Raw genomic sequence first — 21,742 nt, 5'->3', positions numbered from 1 at the left:
TTTTTTGCTTGCTATCAGGAATAAGCTACTCTAAAAGAAGTCTATTGTTATTGATTCTTTGTGGAAGTTTACCGGAAGTTACGTTTGTTCCACGAAAGCCATTTGTTTATGTTGTTACTGCTGAAACCGTCTACTATACAAGATTGTTTGGCAGATTGAAAAGACGGGGACCAGTAATATTGCACATTCGGATTTTCAAAGGCACCTTTGAACCCACTGAAAGACTCATTTCAGTGTCAACAGATGTAAAAGTTACTTTGCAATGCATACCTGGATTTGCAGCTTTCTCTATGTGTGTAGGCAATGAAAGCTAGGCTAGAATTTAAACTTGTTGGTCTTTCTTTGATGATGCAATATCCTTTTTTAGTGCACTTTTATGGTTTTTTTAAGAGGCAGGGGGATGGCTCTTATTAGTTAAAAACAAAACAGAGACTGCAACACTTACCTTCAAAGTCCATGTTCAAGAGTTCAAGGTGAAGTTTTGGTAACTAATTGGGGCTTTAAAGGGTCTGCAAAGCATTTTCTTCGTTTTGAAGTGGACACGTTTTATTACTCACACAGTTTACTGCTGTTGTCTGCTGGACTTGGACACCTGGTAAATAGCTCACAGTATTTTTTTCTTGTTTAACTTGTTCGTTTTTCCCTTGCGTATATGTTGTCACCAATGGATTCGATCCCAAAATGGGTGTAACTGAAAATGCAGTCCCAGCTGATATAATCGCCAAAATGTGGGAGTTGTCACAGAAACCCCAGATGCTTCACGTATAGAGAGGTGGAGAACATGTTTTGTTAATATTTCAAGACCAACAAAACCCCCAGTCATTTCTCATTTTTTTTTATAAAATCAACCAGCCAAACTGAACTATATCCAGAAAAACAATCCTGGGTATAGGTCAGTTAGTCAGAGCTGACTAGATCTCTCCAACACGGTCTCATTTTTCATATCCCCCCAGAGGACCCGTTTGAAGACACTGGCCCCACTGCACCAACCGACAGCTGCTAAACTATGGACACAATGTTTTAGTGAGAGTTAAGACTCAGTTATTTACAGTCTTGATGTGCTCATGCAAATAAATAATATTTAGGTATAGTATGTAATAAAATATAAGCTATATATTTTTACTTCTAATAAAAACCGCGTAAATTTTCTCCACATAGGCTAATTACATAAATAACACAGAACGGCTTGTAAAAGAAATGAATAACAGGCACTTTAAACCCACTAAAGAATACTGAGTGTATTTATTATATTGCCTTCCCCTCTCTCCTAACCACACTCTTCTTTTACTCGTATACCTTGTGAGCTTCCTTTTTACAACAGATGTGATGAACGATTTCCTGAGTTATTTGGCCATGGCCACCGAACTTTAAATGAGATTGATGAAACTGACTAGCGGTTGTTCGCAATACGTCCCCCGGTTCAATGTGGAGACAGCCAGAGTCTCATGAGAGTGTGAACAGAACAGGGCTTTTATTACAGAGAACGATGTCTTACACCACCATATGGTTATCCGAGGGTTCCCAATTTCAAGCTGTGGCTGTGTTGAGGACTAGAGGTTAAATTTTATAGACTTGCCTGTACTTCAAATCAACCAAAATTGTGGACTATAAATGTGCATAATTTTATTTACTCTCATATGAAGTACTATTAACCTATTCCATCACCGCTAAATGATGCTCACCGTGCAAATTCTTTGCTTTTTTAGCAATAACTTCTCAGTATGATAATAACAATTCCACACAAAACCAGCTGACACAGACTTTGGCTCTTGAGTACCACGGTGACATTGAGGGGAAATAGAAACTGATGTGGAAAAGTTATAAGAAATGTCTCTCCAGTCCTTCAGACAGGCATGCAGTCCGTTCTCTCTCTCTCTTGCTCGCTCGCTCTGTGTCCACACAACCTGTAATTAAAACTAATTGCTGCTGCTTAAGTTGTGCTTCCGAACACCAACAAGCCATTTTTGTCCTCTGAATCTTTGGCAACCATAATTCTCTTTTCCATCTTTGTAGACTCTGCTGAGTCTGAAACCACAGAGTAATTTAGACTCAGCACGATGGCAAAGAAAGAGACGGGCGATTCAGGGTCATCTTTAACATTTTCACTGCTTCTTTGTAGGACCCATAAAGGTTTAATATAAATGTCACACAGTATTCCAGTTTATCTCAATGATAGTTGCCCTGCGAACCAAAACCCTTTTTGATCTAATTGAAACTTTTATTTTAAAGCATCAGCAAATACGTTAAAGGGATAGTTCACCCAAAAATAAAAATTCTGTCATTGTTTTCTCATCCTCATGTTGTTCTAAACCTGTATAAGTTTTTTTTTTGTTATGCGCAACACAAATAAAGCTATTTAGAAAAGTGTTTGTAGTCAAGCAGATCTGGGGCACCATTTAGGAGCTGTATACACCTGGAATCACAAGTGGACGACACTAAAGAGAGGTGTAAACAGTTTTCAAAACGTTTTGAGCTTTTCACTTTCGACCACATTCTCAAAAACACATTAGACCGGGTTGCTTTTGAGGTGTAAATGTGCATGTGTTCGAACAGCCACAAAGGGCAACTACTCTCTGCCTATTTATCTAATGTGATGTACCGAGCACAATGTTTCACATCATTTCTGACTTCTAGCATGAACACACAGTGTACAGCGCTATCTTTAGGCTTTAATTGATAAAACTAAAGCACCTGCTCTCTGAGTCTTTCATTAGTTTCATTTTGCGAGCATGTGAAAGTTGTGCAAGCTTATTTCATCGATTGCTCTGAAAGCTCTTACATATACACGTACAAAACACTGTTCAGCATGTTTACTAACAACACAAACAACAGACACTGACATAATATTAGTTGGGGTCAATTTAACTAATAATTTCTCCCACTTGTGATTAAACGACAGCGGAGGGACTCGCCCACATTCCTTAAAATCAATCAGGACAGAAGCGGTCGAAAGTGAATAAAGACGGATTAAAATACCAGGTGTAAACGGAATGTGTCTATCTTGTCCACTTGTGATCCAATCGATGAAAATGCATCTTAATACCAAGTGTAAACAGCATCTTACTTCCAAGGTAGGAAAAATAATACTATGGAAGTCAATGGTGCCCCAGATCTGTACTATTCCTTTAATGCTGCGTTCACACCAGCCGCGGTAGAAGTGTCAAGCGCGAGTGATTTTAATGTTAAGTCAATGTAAAGACGCGTTGACGTGCATCTGGAGGTCTCGCGGCGTGAATGAGGTGTACGTGAAATGCGCGAGTTTAAAAATCTGAACTTTGGCAGGAAAAACGTGCTACGTTAACCAATCAGAAGCTTGCTCTAGTAGTGACGTGATTACAGGATGCCAGCGGAGTCGCAGAAGCCCTCCCATGACGCAAATTTCCGCGTTAATGTCTCGATGACTAGAGTTTCACACACTGCTTTCACGCGCGAATGAAGTGAGTACACTCAAAATGTTCAAGCGTCCTACTACGTGTGGTAGACGCGAATTTGACGCCCCAAACGCATCTGGTGTGAACCCACAGTTAGGCATATTGAGTGTATGTTTTGAGGATCGCTCCTAATCGGATCTCTAACAAAAGTCCTTTACAAAAATGCAATTATCTTAGCTTTTTGCTCAAAATTTGGTGTTTTTGAAGAAACCTACCCATATTTGAGAGGTGATAAAAGATTACAATTTAAAAAATTGTATGAAACTTTTTTTAAAGCAAAAGATCTGTTTTTATATTTAAAGAAGAAATTCAACGTTTGTGAAATCATTAAAAATGCTGGCGCTGACTGGCATTTTTTTTTTTAACGCTGGTGGGGGAAAAGTTTATATTACTTGGACAGTATATAGATGACATGTGATGTACCCGGTACTTTTTCTCTTGTGAGGCAGAAAACTCCACATCAATCTCCATTTCATCTTATTGCTCTCTAGAAGATACAATTGAGATGCGTTTGCATTCACATGCTTACATAAGTATAGTTTTAGGGCTACATCGTGTCTTTTATCATGCAAGATTAAAACTAGATCATTACCCTCCCACTGTGAGCTCCCTGTCTTACAGAACAGATGGAGAAACCTTTAGCCGGGGTTTGCCAGAAAAACCTGTTTACGGTTAAGGGAATTGCCATTCTCAAATACAGTGAACTTACGTATAGTCTAAAAAAAAATTTTCATCTCCAATCAGGCTTTTGTTGATTCTTGGTTGTCCTGTTTTACATCTCCTTTTTCTCCAGCATTTGTTTTGTTTGGGAAGTCAATGAAAGATCTGTAAAATAGATTGAGCACCATACCGGTCATATGGCGAAGACATCTGTCTGATTAGGATACTCCCATTGAGAACTAGCAGGTCTGTCATACTGTCTGTTCTGGTGTCGGGTAATGGAGCAGAAAAGCTTCCCGTAGGAAAGAAACATCACAAATGAGCTCTCGATAACTCCTTTGTTTCTCCCAGACTGTAATGAGATTAAATGGAGATCTACTGGGGCCAGTTGTTCAAAAAGTTTAATCTGGATCAAAATTATTCAGATTTGAAAATCCCATGTTTTGCTATTCAGGATCAGGTAAACCATCTCACTTTTGTCCTAGTTTTTCAAAGAAAAATTGGATTGGATTTCCCTGATCCAGATATACAGTTTGTCAGATTAGCAAATCTGGATTAAATGGGATCACATGTCAATGTTGACTATTAGCTATGTAAGAAACAGCAGGTAGTTTGGTCGGTATGGGGTCACAAAGTGTTTTGACAAGAAAAAGACATTAAAACAATACAACTTTCCCTTAATTTTTATTTCAATTTAACATTCAGTCTGTTCTTCTGGCCCTTACAAAAAGGAAGTTTTTGAAAATATACATACATAGATACAGGTCATTGAAAGTGCTTGAATCTATTTTATGAAAGAAGTTTTCTGGAAAAAATCCATATTATTCCCTGTGTAGTGTAGGATAATATCATAAAAATTCTAGACTTTTTAAGCACACGTGCTAAACTGTTCACTTTAAATGCTTATATCTTCTGTATGTGAATGTTGATTCAAACCAAAATGCTTTTTTGCATTGTTGTGTTTGACACATGAAAACGTCTCGGGTTACGTATGTAACTGTTGTTCCCTGAGAAGGGAACGAGACGCTGCGTCTCCCTTGCCATACTTCTTGCATCTCGGTAACGGCATCTATGGGAATATTTCAGATAGCGATATACTTCCTGGCTCCCGCGTCACCCTGTCTTTATTGTTAAGCCTCACCATTGGTTAAATTTGATATACACATTCAGACGCACTTACCCCTGGAGGCGTCCCCAAAGTGTCACCGCAGTGACGCAGCACGAGTTCACTCAAAAGGGAACTTTAACAATGTATCTTAAAAGGTAACACAATGTAACCTTGCTCTCATTTAGTCCTTGAATTTGAGTGTTTTGGACCTGGAAAGTCCTTGAAAGGTCCTTGAATTTGAAGTTAGCCAAGGTGTGGGAACCTTGAATCTTATACTTTGAATACTTTATAATTATAAGGATCGAACTGAACAAAATTTCAACAAACAAATGATAAATATATAAATATTCTTAATAGAAATGTTGTATTGTAGATTTATTGGAGGTTTATAAGTTTTAGTAACATTTTCTTAGAAGTTTTATTACATTTTTATTCCTGAAATCCACCCTTCTGATGGGATCAGTATAATCCTACTTTTTGGGATCAAACAAATCCCAATCATACTAAAATGTTTTGACCAACACAAAAAGTGACGATTTGATCCAGATCAAACCTAGATTGGATTTTGTGATCCAATCCAAATTCAGAATCCATTTTTTTGTTTTGAACAACCCATTTCGAAATCCAAATGGATTAGTTTTGAACAACTGGTGCCTTTGTTTTAGCACTGATCTCAACAATGTCACGAGCGCTTTTTCTCGACTGAAATGTTCCCCAGCGTTATTTAATGAGATGCACTGTGGTATTTAAAAGCTTGATACTTTCTGCGTCATTTGATCTTTTGTTGTCTCTTTATCTTCGTTTTTCTCTCTGTCTCTGCAGTTGGGATGAGAGCAGCTCCATCAGTAGTGGGTTAAGTGATGGCTCTGATAACCTCAGCTCAGAAGATCTGAACGCCAGCTCATCGCTCAACTCTCTCCCCACTACGCCTCTCGGCTCACGACGCAACTCCTCAGTCATGGTAAGAAGCCCAGTGGAGAACAGGACCGCCCTGATACTGATAAACAATTTGGGTTTAACAAACATTTTGAGCCTCCTCTTCCTGTAGTGAAGACGTTAATTTAATCCATCTTCAGATAGAAGTATAGTCCTGTTTTTATGCATACGCTATATTTGGAACACCGGATTTTTGTAGGCACGTGTACTTTGTATGCGTAGGTCGCGTCTACGCGAACCGAAGAATGTATTACAATATGTAGCCCAGCCCAATGCGCATGCGTCGGAGTGTTTGCACACGTACGAGTCAAATTAACTATGCTTTGCAAGGCTGTGTGTTCGACCGTGCGCGTATGTTCGCGTACACATAAAAACAGACTACACTCTGCGCTAAATGCTAATCTTGACCTCACTGGGAGGGGCTTAACAGCCCACCAAACATCAACCAATCATGCTGTAGAAGAATTTGAATGAATCCAGTACGGGGAGTCTGCAGTGCTGTTGAGAACCCCAAAATATACATTTGAAATATGTCTAATTGTAATACAGCAAATTTAGTAAGAGGAAAGCAATGTGGCTAATTCTTATGAATTTGTGCGGCGGTCAGACTAGAAAGAAAGGTAATCGCGCGACATAGCGGTTTACTACTAGTCTCCATGTGATACAAATTCACAGGTCAGAGTTCACCAGACTTAAACTATGGTACGAAGCGAAATGCGAAAGATATCTTTGCACGAACTTGCTTTTGTGTTTTTGATGCATTCGCATGTGTATGATTGGAAGTCAACGGAACGAAAAGTATAGTGTGACCGCCCGTTTAGACATGCAAATTTTGCTGGGTTTATGGGTGGTGCTTCATTATTGTTTTTTCTAATAATTTTACATTTTTGGAAGATTCACATAATTAAAGTTCATACTAATTCAAGTAGCCACTTTGTAAAATAGTAAAAAAAATGTAATATAGGGTTTGATTGATATGCTTTATTAATGATATATAAATAAAACGTAGTCAACTTAAAGTATCATCACAATTATTTGTTCTAAAATGTAATGTGAACAATAAACCATAAGGTTAAAGATGAAATAGGATGGATGGACAAAGCTTTTACCATTGCTTTCTTGTTCTTCCTATGCTAAAGATTTATACAAAATAACTACTGAGGATTTGTTTTGTGTCAAGAAAGACTAAAGAAACAACGCCTAGACATAATCTGGGTCTACTTTGAGACTATGGCTTTAATTTTATGTATGTTTTTTTTTTTGTGTGGTAGTCTGGACTTTTTCCACCAGAGAGCTGGATGAAGGAGAAGTTTCTGTACATTAAACAGTCCTCAGTCTTTGTCTTGCATATGAAATCCGTATGTGGTGGTATTATAGTTACACAATATGATTGTACATATGGATGTTTTAAAAAAAAACAAAGCATTCATGTTATACATTTTAAAAAGCTTTTTTTCAGAGTTATGACTATAACGTAAACTATAATGATAATTATATTAGCGTCCACACACCACCGGACGAAAACGATAACTTTATGCTAATTCGCTCGCGATGCGCAGAATTCGCACATATCGTTTATCTTTAATGGCATTATTATATAATATTTGCATATTTCCTTTAATAAAAACTGCATCAGCGCTGGACACCTGAAGCTATTTTATGTAATGGACTTCAGCAATGAGCTTCTCCACAGTGCCATTTCAAAAAAGCGTGATTCAAGTAGATTTTATTTTCGTCATTAGTTTATCGTTTATCAGTTGGTAAAAAATTGCTCAGCAAAGGATCCCTATATCTTTATCATTATAGTTGTAGTGTGAACTTCGTTATTTTTTTAATAAAACGATTTTTAAAACAAAAATTTTTTGTAGTTATAATTATTGTTATAATGTAAACGGCCCTTTAAAGTTTTCGTCAGGTGCAACATTGAAATGTTTTAAGCCTTGTTGAAAGTCTTTATCTTTGACGTGTATATGTGAATGCTATGTTTTTATTTTCCCCATTTTTAAGTGAGCACACACGCCGATAGGAAACATGCATATTCATACAACAGTTGGGATAGAGTTTCCCAAACCTCAGAGGAAGTGGTCTGAATATTCAATGTTGCGTTGTCAGCACATTTATCAATACAGTATGGTGTTTTTAACTTTATTAATACATTTTCTAAAAGAGCATGCAGTGTATGTATCTAGTTTAGTTTTAATATCTTTTCCATATGGCAATGTTGAGAAAGTATGTGATGGGTGTTTATGTGTGCATATGTTTATTTTATTCAGTAATACATCTGTAATTTGCTTTAGTTCACATATATGTCACCCTCATCCCCCAGGCCACCACAAATCCTGATGACAAATCATGAAACATAACCAAAGTATGACACACATGTATTATATTTACCCCCTAAAGTCAAAATCGAGCTGGGAGAGACCAGAATTAGTTTTATTCACCTCAGATGTCTGGCTTTGATTTCTATGCGTGAATGAAGACCAGCTGTATCCCATTCAGCACGTCATTTACTCTCGATGAAATCTTCTCTTTGTTTTGCTCACCATTGCAGCTGTGAATGTTGATTTTCAAGATTAAATCCGACAAAAGAGGAACATAATGATTTGATAGACTCTTGGTTACTATGGTAACAACTATTATACCATGGTTGCAAGATTGATTGAATGTGCCATCTGTTAAAAACTGTGCATGTGCATGTGATACTGCATGCAAGTAAAATTTACTTGGCAGTGTAAAGGGTATCTTGATTATAAAGACTTGTATGCTTTAATACTTTAATATTACTAAAATCCGATGATATAAACACATAAAACTTCTTCATTACTTCATAAATCCCAACATGTAATACTCATTTTAACCTATAGAGGCCACCATTATGTTTCGCACATGTTCTGGGTTGGTTACGTGTTAGGGTTGTCATAAAATAATACTAAACATACTATGGTACGTACTGTAGTACTTTATGTGTCAATATTTTACTCCATTTGTACTGTTTATTTCACATTCATGTAGCAAAGCCCAGTGTTAATCTGTCACGCCGTACATGTATTTGTAGTCGGGGTACCCTTTAATAAAGGCATGTCGTGTTAAAAACAAATTTACCCTGGTTAATTTAAGATTTTGCAGGTGTACAACATATTATCTAACATTGTCTTTAAACAGATTTTTTAATGCATCCCAAACTATTATAAAAGCAGAAATGCATTGAATGTTCGGCAACCAAAACAGCCGAAAATTGTAAAAAAAGCATTTTTGGGGTTTTGGCGCAAAGACCGAATTTTTTTACCGAAAAATAATGTTTTTGATGACATATCACATTTTATTTACATAGTGACCACTTATATTGAACATTAAACTAGTGATGTTTCTTTACAATTTCTACACACAAAGTTCAAATTCATTGTACATGTTTTAAAAATATCGGCTGATAGTGTGGAAAAAGTGTTTTTATCGTCAGATACCAATTATTGGCCTATATATCAGTGCATCTCTTATTGTAAACATTTCAAACCATTTAAAATAAAAGATGCTTTTGTTTAGCTATTTTCTGAATTTATCTTAACTCTTTCCTCACCAGCGTTAAAAAAAAAGGTGCCAGCCAGCGCCAGCATTTTTCATGGTTTTCACAAAAGTTTAATGCCTTCCAGAAAAATATATAAACATTCAATATATCAAATGAAAGAACACCCTCTGCTTTCAAACAAACAAACAAAAAAGTTTTTCATCCGACCATTAATTCTCTTTTTATCACCTCTCAAATATGGGTAGGTTTCTTCAAAAACACAAAATTTTGAGCAAAAAGCTGAGATAATTCAATTTTTGCATAGGACTTTTGTTGGAGATTATGCAAAGCGATCTTTAAAACATACACAGAGTTCTTTCTCTTTCACGTAAGGCTTTACTTCCGGGTTGTAAAAGTTGCAGCACCTGGTGGATAATAGCGGTATTGCAGAAAGCCAGAAATTCTCGTCATTGGTAGGGAAGCGTTTTCTCTTAATTGACAAGATACTGTAACGCGGCAATGGCGGGGAAAGAGTTAATAAAATATTGTAAAAGCCCATACCGTATTTTCCAGACTATAAGTTGCTCCAGAGTATAAGTCGCATCAGTCAAAAATGTGCTTTGAAAAGGAAAAAATATATATAGGTCGCACTGGACGATACGTCGCATTTATTTAGAAAATGATTTCACAAAATCCAAGTCAAAGCACAGAATCTGGAAAGGCAAGTTATTCAACTAAACAATGGCACACAGAATAGCAGGCTGAATAGGTGTCTGTACATGTTAAACAGTTATTTACACGATACGCAATAGCATACAGGACATACCTGGGAGGCTGAATAGGCTAAATTAACACGACAAGCCAAATCAAGTTCAAAAAGGTCCCGAAGTCATTCCGCATCACTGAATCAATTGAATTACATAAATAAAGGAGCAACATAGAGCGGACTCTCGCGGCTGTAGACGGTAATGGTTTCTCTTGGTTCATATGAAATAATTTTGACTATGAGTTCCAGTACCCGCCAAACTATGGGGGAAAAAATGACTTATAGTTTGAAAAATACGGTAACTACGTTGACTCTGGATTTTAAAACTCTAATGTTGAGTTCATTAAAACTTGATACGTTTCAATCCAATATATGTAAAAGTACCTGTATGATTTCTCTTGTATATTTCCTCTTGTAACAGTTATGTACTTTGTGTGTGATTGTGTTTCTGCAGTTACGAACCGATGCTGAGAAGCGTTCTCTGGTGGAGAGCGGCCTGGCGTGGTACAGCGAGGACTGTAAGTCTTTACAGAAGTCAGATGGTCTTTATGACACGGGCAGTCTAAAATCAGAGCCCTCCAGCAAGTGGAGGAAGACTCGGACGCCGGACGCTTCCACGCACGAGAAAACGGTAAAATGTGAAGTAAAGAAACCTCAAAGCATCGGACAGCCAGGCAGCTTCAGAAAGACCCGGAATCCTCCTGTGGGCGTCACCTCGCCCATCACACATACATCACAAAGCATGCTGAAAGTAGCAGGTATGTATGTTGTTGTGTGTGTCTGTATATTAGACCGGGGCTAGTTGTCACAAAGCCTATATAGCTATAATTTTGTTGAATTTAACAAAAGTTAATACAGCCCAGAATTGTAAAACATAAACATATTTTTTTGATTTGGATATGTTTCATATTTTGGATATATACAAGACATGCATTTCTTATGAGGTCCCACTTTTGGACAGCAACACAAAGAGCTTTTCTTCTGTTTTGTAATCCAACATGCATCTGTCTCCAAACAGATTAGATATGAAGGATACAGTACTGTGAGTTGGAAAAAAATCAGTTGGACTAATAAGAGGTCATTTTCTATACTACGATTCATTTGTAACCTTGAATAAATGAAGGCCAGATGTGATCCAGAGTTTGTTGTCTCTTTAGTAGATATTAGACTCGTGTTATAACACATTCGTTTGATGAGTGTAAAACCTTTAAATGTGCCAATGCTGAGTTCACAAAAACGATTTTGTCATTATGTATTTACCCTTGTTCATCTGTTTCTCTTATCACAATAAAAGTGGTTTAGCTTGACAATATTTGTGACCCTGGACCACAAAACCAGCCACAAGTCACGGGTATATTTGTAGCAATAGGCAACAATACATTGTACTTTTATGCCAAAGATCATTAGGGTATTAAGTAAAGATCATGTTCCAAAGCCATTTAGTAAATTTTTTCCGTAAATATATCAAAAATAATATGTGTTGTATTATTGTCATTTGGACAACTTTAAAGGCGATTATTTTAATTTTTTGCACCCTTAGATTCCAGATTCTCAAATAGTTGAATCTCAGCCAAATATTGTCCTATCCTAAAAATGGAAAGCTTATTTATTTATCCAAAATACCCTTATGAGTCCAGGGTAACATTTATTTTTTTATGTAAAAATGCTGCCATTTTCTTTGAAGTCGCCCTGATTCCGGTACATATTTGAATTTATATAAGTATATATTGTCCTGTATATAAATACCTAAACGTATTTGTTTGGAGAGAAGCCCGTGAGGTTTATAGCTGTTTTCTTTGCTGTGCAGGCATTGTAACCTTTATTGGCTGGTTTAGAATGACATTTAAATGTCAGACATCCAGAGTAGTGATGCGCCGATCAGGGTTTTTTCAACCCCGGGTCCCGCTTTTATGAAATTCTTTGACCCGCCCTGTATACGTTTGTTGTGTTTGTATATTTTTTCACACGAGTTGCACTTCACATAGCAGATACTGCTGTTGTCTCCTGCTGCAACTATTTCTGAGAACCGGTCCCAAACATTATATTTAGCAGCTTGACCTCCGTTTCTTTAATGATTTAAATTCCCAACATTATTTTCTCACGCACCTCACCTTAATTTCTCTGTTAGTTTTGATGTTGTGGTTGACGTGGGAGCTGCTTGGTGCTAAAGGGGCCAAAGGTTTGGGGACATCATGCAAGTTACATTGCTACGTTGGCCAACTTATTGTAACCTTATAAAAGATCCTAATAAAATATGAAAATATATATTTCCAAATATTAAGTATAGGCGTTAGGGAATTGCACGCAACATTCGTGTTTTTAATGACCCGCACCAATCCGCCTGCAAAAAGTGAAAATTTCTTTACCCGCTCCAACCCGAACCGCAGGTTACCCGCGGGTTACGAGACAACCCGTGCATCACTAATCCAGAGTACCTACAAGAAACACGGTAGCCAAAGCAGTGTACTGTATTTCTAAAATACTTTATGCATTAAAGGCAGGGTGTGTGATTTTTGAAAAACACTCTGGAAAGCACACTTGTAGCCAATCAGAAGGAAGGGGCGTGTTTACTAACCAACATCGTTGCCTGGATTGCGTATGTGTGGGGCGGGTCTATCAAAAGAAGGTTCAGATTCTTTTGGAGTAGGGGCTTGATTGTTTAGGTGATTTTAAATGTCAACATTGGCTTTCAGAGATCATGCACCCCGCCTTTAAGTGTAACAGATCGCCTTTAATAATGTGTTGTTTCTATTATATTATATTATAGACTATAGATACACATGCATACGATAACTGTACACTGATCATTTTATTGCACTTAATTGTATTTTTAAAATGCTTTAAATTTACATTTCATTAACCTTTTTTTAACATATTCTTGGTCATTGTTCATTGTTTGTATTGTTTTATTTGTTTGCTGTGTAAGTTTAAAAGTGAAGTTAAGTTTTTATCTTGCTGTTGGTTGCAGTGGTCTTTATCTTTGACGGGTCTGTAATTAAATGCAGATGGTTGCATGCTCTCTGCCTCCAAACTCAATGACTCAGATACTTTATATTTAGGTCTGATGGATCAGATTTAGCCACAGGGACTTAATCATGGCTTCAATCGGACTTGGAGTGATTACATACCCCCAAGCCTTATTACTTACCTTTTAACCAATGTGTTTCTGACCACATGGAGAGCTTTGAGTCATTTTGGTTTAGATCTTGAATTGTGACTAAGCTCTGTGTGTTTGTAATGTTTGTTAACCCCTTTTTTTTGCAGTCCCCAAAGGAGACCCCAAGGCTGTTGATAAGGTGAAAATGACCGTGAAGGCAACAGGTCTTCAGCGTTCACGTTCAGATGCCGGACGCGACAACGCAGAGCACCGCAAGCCTCCATCCGGTCTGGTCAAACCCTCCTCCTACGGCTACAAGAAACCTTCGACTACTGGTACCGCAACGGTTATGACAGCAGGGGGCGCCACTATCACAAGCGGCTCAGCTACTGTGGGAAAAACCCCAAAGTCCTCAGCCATCCCCATCAAACCCGTCCCAGGTGGAGGTGGGCGTAAAAACAGCTTTGATGCCAGCGGCTCCGAACAGGGATTCCTTGCGCCCAACGCTCGCGGTAGCATTCAGTACCGCAGTCTGCCACGGCCAGCAAAATCCAGTGCTATGAGCTTAACCGGGCGACCTCCTTCTCGCCCCGTTAGCGGTACCATTGACCCTAGTCTCCTCACCCTCAAACCTGTACCGGCCCTACCCAACACAATGCCCACCAGAGGAAAGGAGGGCAGCTTGAAGGCCTCCGGTCGGTCGAGCGGGACGGGGCCGGTTAACCAGACGGACCGTGAGAAGGAAAAGGAGAGGGCCAAAGCTAAAGCAGATCTTGAGATCAGCTGTCTAAAGGGCGAGAACCAAGATAGCTGTGGAGAGGCTGTCGAGAAGATCCATAGGGTACGGAGAACAAGCACGAGTAGATATCCTGAACTGAGCTCTCCGACCGGCACGCCGAGGTACGATATATATATATATAGTTTGTTAAAATATATGCATTTATGCAAAAAACTTTCAGTTTGAGAACCCATGAGTTTTTATACTTTGCAGTATATTCTGCAGCTTCCTATTTTGTTTATGTAACGCAACCCAATCAATTATTTAAAGCTCTTCCTTGAAGCGAACATCCTCCGAGGCCTTTTTCATGGGTAGCTGAATGTTCTTCTTTATTTATAATCTTCAGAACATTGTCTATACTTAAATCCCTTGGCTTCATGCAGTACAATCTGACTACAGTAGGTTTTTAAGTTCATCACACGAGATGATTTTTCTCTTTCAGATTACTCAGTAGCAAGTCTCTAGCTCACCCTCCAAGCCTGGCTCACCTAGACAAGGTCAACTGCAACAGTCTGGACTCCTGCATCACCATTCAAGACCTTCCACCCAAGATTCCTCCCTACTCCAAGCTCCAGGACCTGGCCGGTTCCCGCGTGTCCCCGCGTCTCACCCCGAGTCCTGCCCCGGTGCTTCACATCGATTCCCCGAGATGTTTCTCCGGCCAGGCGTTGTCTGTGAGCAGCTCTCCCATTCTGTACCCGAAGATGTCCGGGCTGCACCGCAGCATGGAGTCGCTGCCGCTGAACATGAGCGTGCCCAAAATGGATCTGGGCAACCGTGAGGTGAACAGGAACACTGGGACTTGGGGTGCTGGCAGTAGGACATCCATCACCCTGGGTGACGGGTACGTTTGGTCCTGTAACTGTTTCTTGGGTGTGGGTTTAGAAAAGTTAATGGAATGCTAAACTGGTTAATTGCCTAATCAGCACTAACTAACATAAACTAACATCATTGATCTTTAGAACGAGGAGGGGTTATTATGTTATCTTTTAAGTCTGTTTTACACTCTCTGCTGTGAGAGAGATGCCATCTGCTGGCACAACTGTGTAACACAACTGAGTTATATACCAGGTAGAGCAGTGCTTCCCAATCTTGGTCCTCAAGGACCCCCTTCCGAAAAGTTTTAGATGTCTCCTTTTTTAACACACTTGATTTAACTAATCAGCTTGTTAGGGAGACATGTTTACCATTTTGGAATGGGGTTGATTAGTTGAATCAGGTGTTTTAAATTAGGAAACATCTAAAACTTTTTGGAAGGGTACCAGGATTGCGAAGCACTGCTGTAGATGAAAGTAAATTAGTTAAGCAATTCAGATGGGTAGTAATGTGACGCCAAAAGCACAGGTGAGATATTTATATGTGCCGCTTTCTACCCCTCCCAGTTTAGAAACTGATAGGAACACCTTACCCAAGAAAGGATTAAGGTACATTTATTAACACTAACCTTAACTAGTACAGTAATCCTTGCTAAGATTGCTCTGACACATGCATCGCTGTCTTTTGTAGTCACTGTGGCAGCGGCAAAACTGAAGTAGAAGTCCGGGAACGACGTCATTCGCACACGATATCAAGCATGACCGAATCAGACAGCCCGCCACTGCTGCCGTCCCCTACGCACATCACAGGGTCCTTTCCCGGGAAAACTACCAATGTGGGTAAGTTGTGTGTTCAGGTTTTACCATAGCGCCGTAACTATTATTATACACTAGTCAATATTTAAAGTGGATCAAAATCTTTCATTAAACCAGTAACCAATACCGGTTCTTATCTTTTTTGATCCACTTCAAATGTTGACAAAAAAATTTATGAAATGACAAAGTAGTATCTTATATTAGGCATTAATAAAGTTTTAAAAGTAGTGTAAATAATTGACAAAGCTAAAAGTTTATTATGAGAAATAAATCGATTCTCTCCACAGTGGCGCCTATCCCGAATTCTGGCTCTGGATCTCAGATCACTCGCTCCAGCAGCATCCCGGCTAATGATATGGGCTATGAGCTGTATGGCACATCTCCTCTGGGCAGCTCTCTCTCTCTGGCCGAGCGACCTAAGAGCATGATGAGATCTGGATCGTTCAGAGAGCCTGTCGAAGATGGTACGCACATACATGATTATCTTGATATAATGAACTTGTAAAAATACACCAGAGATACATTATTGACTTTAAATTGTTTAAATCCCTTACATTTATGTTATGTTTCTCTGACAGTTCATGGCTCTGTTTTGTCTCTGGCCTCTAATGCATCATCCAACTATTCATCAGTGAGTAAAAACTTTACATCTTATATGTAATGAATAAGATCTAAGGATATAAGTCAAATGAATAAATTTAGATTCATCTCATGTAGCAGGCTGAGAATTAATTATTTTGGCAAAATTATTTTTCACCCTCCACACTGAATGTCGACAGTACACTGTGGTGCCATGCTCTTGGTCTTCTGCATTTAATTCAGTATTCATTCAATAATTAATACAATTATTAATCATGAATAATGATATTTTCAAAATACAAACACTGCAAACCTTACAAATCACCTTTTCATCTTGACATTTGTATTCTTTTGAGCATTTATCAAACATCTTTTTACTATTTGCAGAAGAAAACTGTAGTTTATTACACAGCAAAAGCTGAAAATCAACACGTGCTTGTATATGAACTTGTGAATGAAACGCAGTCTGGTGTGATGTTTAATCTCACCTTATCAGGATATAAAAGGCAGAATAGACTTTAGAAAGTATTATTGTATATCAGTGGTCTCCAACATGGTGCCCGCGGGGAGTCTGTGAGTTGCCGCCTAAGCAATTTCTCAATTGTAATAGAGAGTATGCACATGACGTCACCATCGGCGAGAGGGACTGCGGTTACGCCCACTGAGTGGCAAAAGACAGAGCGGCAGCATTTGAGTACAGCGTGACATCGGCGAAAACACGGTGAAAATGTGTCGAAATGGGAAATAGCTGTTGTGCGATAGACTGTACTAACAGATTAACAAAAATTCGGAGTTATCATTTTACAGACTGCCAAAAAACACCGAAAGGAGAAGTAAATAGATCGTTCATGCCAAAGTCCACAGGTGGTATGATAAGTTGCTAGGGTCACTATCAAGCAGGGGTTTTGCTTTCTACTTAAACGTATTTTTCAAGTATTTGTATTTTATCCGTGTTTTTCTTTGGAAAATACACATTCCAAAACATATTATTTTATTCTATTACATTTCATAAATACACGTCTTTGTTTTACATTTAATATTTACTTTTACTCAAGTAAAAGTACACATTTGTAATGTAATTAGGTATTAAATACATTTTAATATGCAGTATTAAAGAATACACAGTATGATTCTATGCTTAAGAATGTAGTGAAGTAACATTTTTCCCAATACGAACATCCTAATAAAGTACAGATGCTTGGAAAATGTAACTAATTTAACTAAGTGTTGTCCACCTCTGCTATCAAGTCCAACTAAATTTAATTTAAGCTGATAATAGTCAGTTTTACTGGCATTTTTGCAGCAGCCCCTATGAAAACCAGCCATTTTGTTGCACGTTTGCCACTCAACCGGCGAGCTCTCGCGTGGTCACGTGGAAAACTGACGTCAATGCATACCCTTTATACTTATTTATTACATATTTTTATATTAGCTTGGCTTTTTTATGTATGTTAAAGGAATAGTCTACCCTTTTGCCACATTAAATGTTATTACCTCAACCTAGACAAATTAATACATACCTATCTTTTTTCAATGCATGCACTGTACAGCACGTTGTGATTGTGTTAGCATTTAGCCTAGCCCCATTCATTCCTATGGTTCCAAAAAAAAGTTTTATTTTGTTGCACCATACTTACTAGTATAACTCCTCATGTAACAATCTTTAAATAGGAAAAACACAGAAGTGTTTGGTGGCTTCCCTCTTTGGTACCATAGGAATGAATGGTTATAGGCTAAATGCTAACACATTCACGACGCGCTGAATACAGTGCACGCATTGAAAAAAGATAAATATGTATTAATTCGTCTAAGTTCAGGTAATATCATAGTTTAATATGGCAAAAGGGTAGACTATTCCTTTAACATTTAAAACATATCAACAAGTAAAATAAAATCAACAAGTAAAAGTTTTGAGTAGACTTGTTTTAGCCATTGTGCTTGCTCACAAAAAGGTTGGAGACCCCTGCTGAAATACTGTGCAGCGTAAAGTGGCATTACTGTACACACAAACTTTCTCCGAAACACTATTGTTTCATTCCTGAAGTGTCCTTTACACTACTTTTCCCTATATTTCTTCACTTTTTCCTTCTCTTTATCTTCATCTCTTCATCACATGCTCTCAGACTGAAGAGAGAATGCAAGGAGAGGTATGAATGTCTGCTCTTCTTACTGTCTTTCCTCTTACTTTGTTGTTGTTTAAAGAAGGATTTACATTTTATTATTTAATAAACAAAATACTATCATTGAGAAAAATCGTTGTTCAAAACATCACTCTTGACTACAGTACTGCCCAAAAAGACTGATTATTTCATAGACCTAACTATTAACTAAATGTGCGTTGCTAAAAATTCTCTTATAATTTAAAAAGCATAAAATTGACTTTAAATAGTGTTTTTTTTTTTTTAAATAACCAAATGTATTTAGGCTTGTATTTGTAAGTTTGTGATTTGCTTTTTAACCTCAGCAAATCCGGATACTGAAGCGTGAGCTGGAGTCATCACAAGATAAAGTGGCCAGTCTGAGCACACAGCTGTCTGCAAACGTATGTACAAAAACAAAACACACACGTGACCTTATAGTCACTCACAAGAGTTTTTAACCCTACAGTTAATGTAATCTTTTGTACATAGTTTACTATTTGAAACTATTGCATTTTATAGTGATGGTTAAATTAGAAATTCTCATCACATTTCACTATTTCTTGGTTATGAGATTTAATTTATATTTCAAATTATTCAAAGCAATATTTATTTTATTTGCTTTACATCATATCATATTATGCAAATCAAATATGTGACCCTGGGCATGGTATATTTGTAGCAATAGCTAATAATACATTGTTTTGGCCAAAATAATATATTTTTATGCCAAAATCAGATCATGTTCAATTAATATATTACCTAAATATTAATTCATGTTCATATCTGTTTGTTTTTCAGACACAATGTCATGTAAATTACATCACCAACATTGTCAGACCTTTCTACTTTTATAAACATTGGAATAATAATTTAATCCTCATAAATATGTTGATTTTCATTTGTTCCATTATTTTCTCAAACACTAAAGTCATTTCATTTCAGCAGGATTAATGATAATGCGAGTGAGCGTTGCCATGTTGATTTGTTTTAATTACAGTATTTACAGTATAGTGTGAATAATCCAGCCGTCTCTAATGTCATGAATGTATCACTGTGTGCCCACTAACCCTTCCTGCTTTAACACTGCACAGATCTGACATTACTACCGTATGAGATTCAGCAAACTCCTGAAATACAACATGCTATTTAAGTTTTTCTAACATGCATTCAACATCTGTGAACACGCTGATCCCAGGACTCCAAATGTATTTGGGCACTTAAGGCCCCCTTTGAAACATTTGAATGACTTTGCATTAAATAACTAAACATTAAACAAAGTGGAATAGTGGAAAACAGGTCCAAAGGTTAACTACTCTGCTAGGACACCTGTGTGAGATCGAAGGGATCTGACTATATACGTTGACTAAATGTCCTTGCCAAAATGGCGCTGTGAGTGCCCAGATAGTTTTTTGGGGTTCCTGTATGAATGTGTGTGGTCTGTGTGAGGAATGGCTCATAGCCCTATAGTCCTAACAGCACTGTCCCTCTCTCCTCGACTGATGTCTCCTACCGGCCCCTGATGACCGATGCTTCCTTCGTGCCGGTGGCTCTAACAGGCAGGCCAGGTTTGTTGGACTGTCAGCCCCGTCCGTCCGTCACTGTTGCATGTACCCTCAGTCTGGCGCTGACTGATGATGTCACCCAGACACATTTTATGATGTCATTGTTTATTCAGGGATGCTGACAGGGGACTCGGTTCTGAATTTGATTTGGGCCACTAAGCAGCCACCTGGCAAAGCCCTAAAACCACCCAAAACACCCTAGCAACCATTTAGCCATAGCAACCAATCAGAACACCCTAGCAATGCATATAAACACATACTCCACAATATTCAGCCCCTTAGCAATCACACAAACATACCCTGGCAACCAAAGCATCATCTGCAAGCTGCACTCATTTTATAATCTGTGTGATGCACTGTTAGCATGCAGTACAAGAATCAGAGTCAGGTAGCATGATGGATGTATCTTTAAATTATTATTTTTTACTTCAAAGCGATGTCCTATGTGGCAAACATTCACACGGCAAGCTCATATCGTGGTCTCCTCCATCCATCCATTACAACAGCTGTTTTTGATTCCCGTCCATTTCCCGGCCCAGTTGGAGACACGCACAATTTAAGTGTGTGTGTGTGTGTTTGTGTGTGTCTGATGTGTTGTGAAGAAAGTTTTGTAGTGATTATCAAATACTAACAGTTACTCGTCCGCAGGCTAACCTGGTTGCGGCGTTCGAACAGAGTTTGGCCCTCATGACTGCACGACTGCAAAGCCTGTCGGTCACATCTGAGCAGAAGGTCAGTGATCATACACAATGCTCAGTGATTTCAGTTTTACTGTTCATTTTATTACTGGTCATAATATCATATGCTCAATGTTTTAAAATTTAAATAGTGTTGGGGATATGCGAAAGAACCAGTAAAGTTTAGTAGGTAGTAAAATAAAGTGTAGTATTGTAAACGCATTTTTGGTGTTGGACGTTAAACAGACGTTTTTTTGTGTTTTATTTTGAACCTGTGTCTCAAAAGTAAATACACAGTTATGCTATGATTTATATTTTAGGATTCTGAGTTACAGGACCTGAGGCAAACCATAGACAACCTGAAGTGCAAAAACACAGAGACACAGGTCATTATTCAAGGAGCCCTGGATATTCCTGAGACCACACCCAAAGGTTTGAACATTAGAGAGCTATTGAAACATTTTGACAATAGATTAATTTGTCTGTTTTTGTGCATTTTTTTGTCACTTTAAGTCAGTGGTTCTTAAACTGTGGGGCGTGAGATGGTGCCGGGGGCTCCAGTTTTCTATTATTTTTAAAAATACATTAATTCATCATAAATTCAGTGCAATTAAACCTCAAAAAAATAAGGCTACTAAAAACAGCATTACATTGTATCAATATGTTTTGTTTAATTAACTCATTCCCCGCAATACTTTTTTTGAAAAGTTGCCCACCAGCATTTTTGTGATTTTCACAAGTTTCACAAAATGCCTTCCAGGAAAATTTTCTTATAGAAATACAGCAGGGAAAACAAGTATTTGACACATCAACATTTTTTATCAGTAAGGGGATTTTTAAGTTGGCTATTGACACAAAATTTCCACCAGAG

The 21,742-nt window shown here is 38.0% G+C and overlaps 1 protein-coding gene across 3 annotated transcripts in view; it reads left to right on the top strand.

Annotated features, from left to right (window-relative positions):
* nav1b (neuron navigator 1b) overlaps positions 1–21,742 on the top strand; it is an 80,770-nt gene that overhangs the window by 39,632 nt on the left and 19,396 nt on the right. For 2 of the 3 annotated variants that reach the window (XM_065279491.2, XM_065279494.2), the window contains 12 exons: positions 6,022–6,160; positions 10,861–11,164; positions 13,671–14,403; positions 14,724–15,125; positions 15,664–15,705; positions 15,788–15,936; positions 16,200–16,376; positions 16,491–16,543; positions 18,615–18,638; positions 18,956–19,033; positions 20,843–20,926; positions 21,192–21,303. In XM_065279491.2, the coding sequence (XP_065135563.2) occupies positions 6,022–6,160; positions 10,861–11,164; positions 13,671–14,403; positions 14,724–15,125; positions 15,664–15,705; positions 15,788–15,936; positions 16,200–16,376; positions 16,491–16,543; positions 18,615–18,638; positions 18,956–19,033; positions 20,843–20,926; positions 21,192–21,303 (2,297 nt within the window). The remainder of the gene's footprint in view (positions 1–6,021; positions 6,161–10,860; positions 11,165–13,670; positions 14,404–14,723; positions 15,126–15,663; positions 15,706–15,787; positions 15,937–16,199; positions 16,377–16,490; positions 16,544–18,614; positions 18,639–18,955; positions 19,034–20,842; positions 20,927–21,191; positions 21,304–21,742) is intronic. The other variant, XM_065279492.2, reaches the window with a different exon arrangement.

Source organism: Paramisgurnus dabryanus, chromosome 7 (assembly GCF_030506205.2).
Source record: "Paramisgurnus dabryanus chromosome 7, PD_genome_1.1, whole genome shotgun sequence".
Taxonomy (NCBI): Eukaryota; Metazoa; Chordata; class Actinopteri; order Cypriniformes; family Cobitidae; genus Paramisgurnus; species Paramisgurnus dabryanus.
The sequence above is the reverse complement of the archived record's forward strand: the minus strand, read 5'-3'. Positions and strand labels throughout refer to the sequence as shown.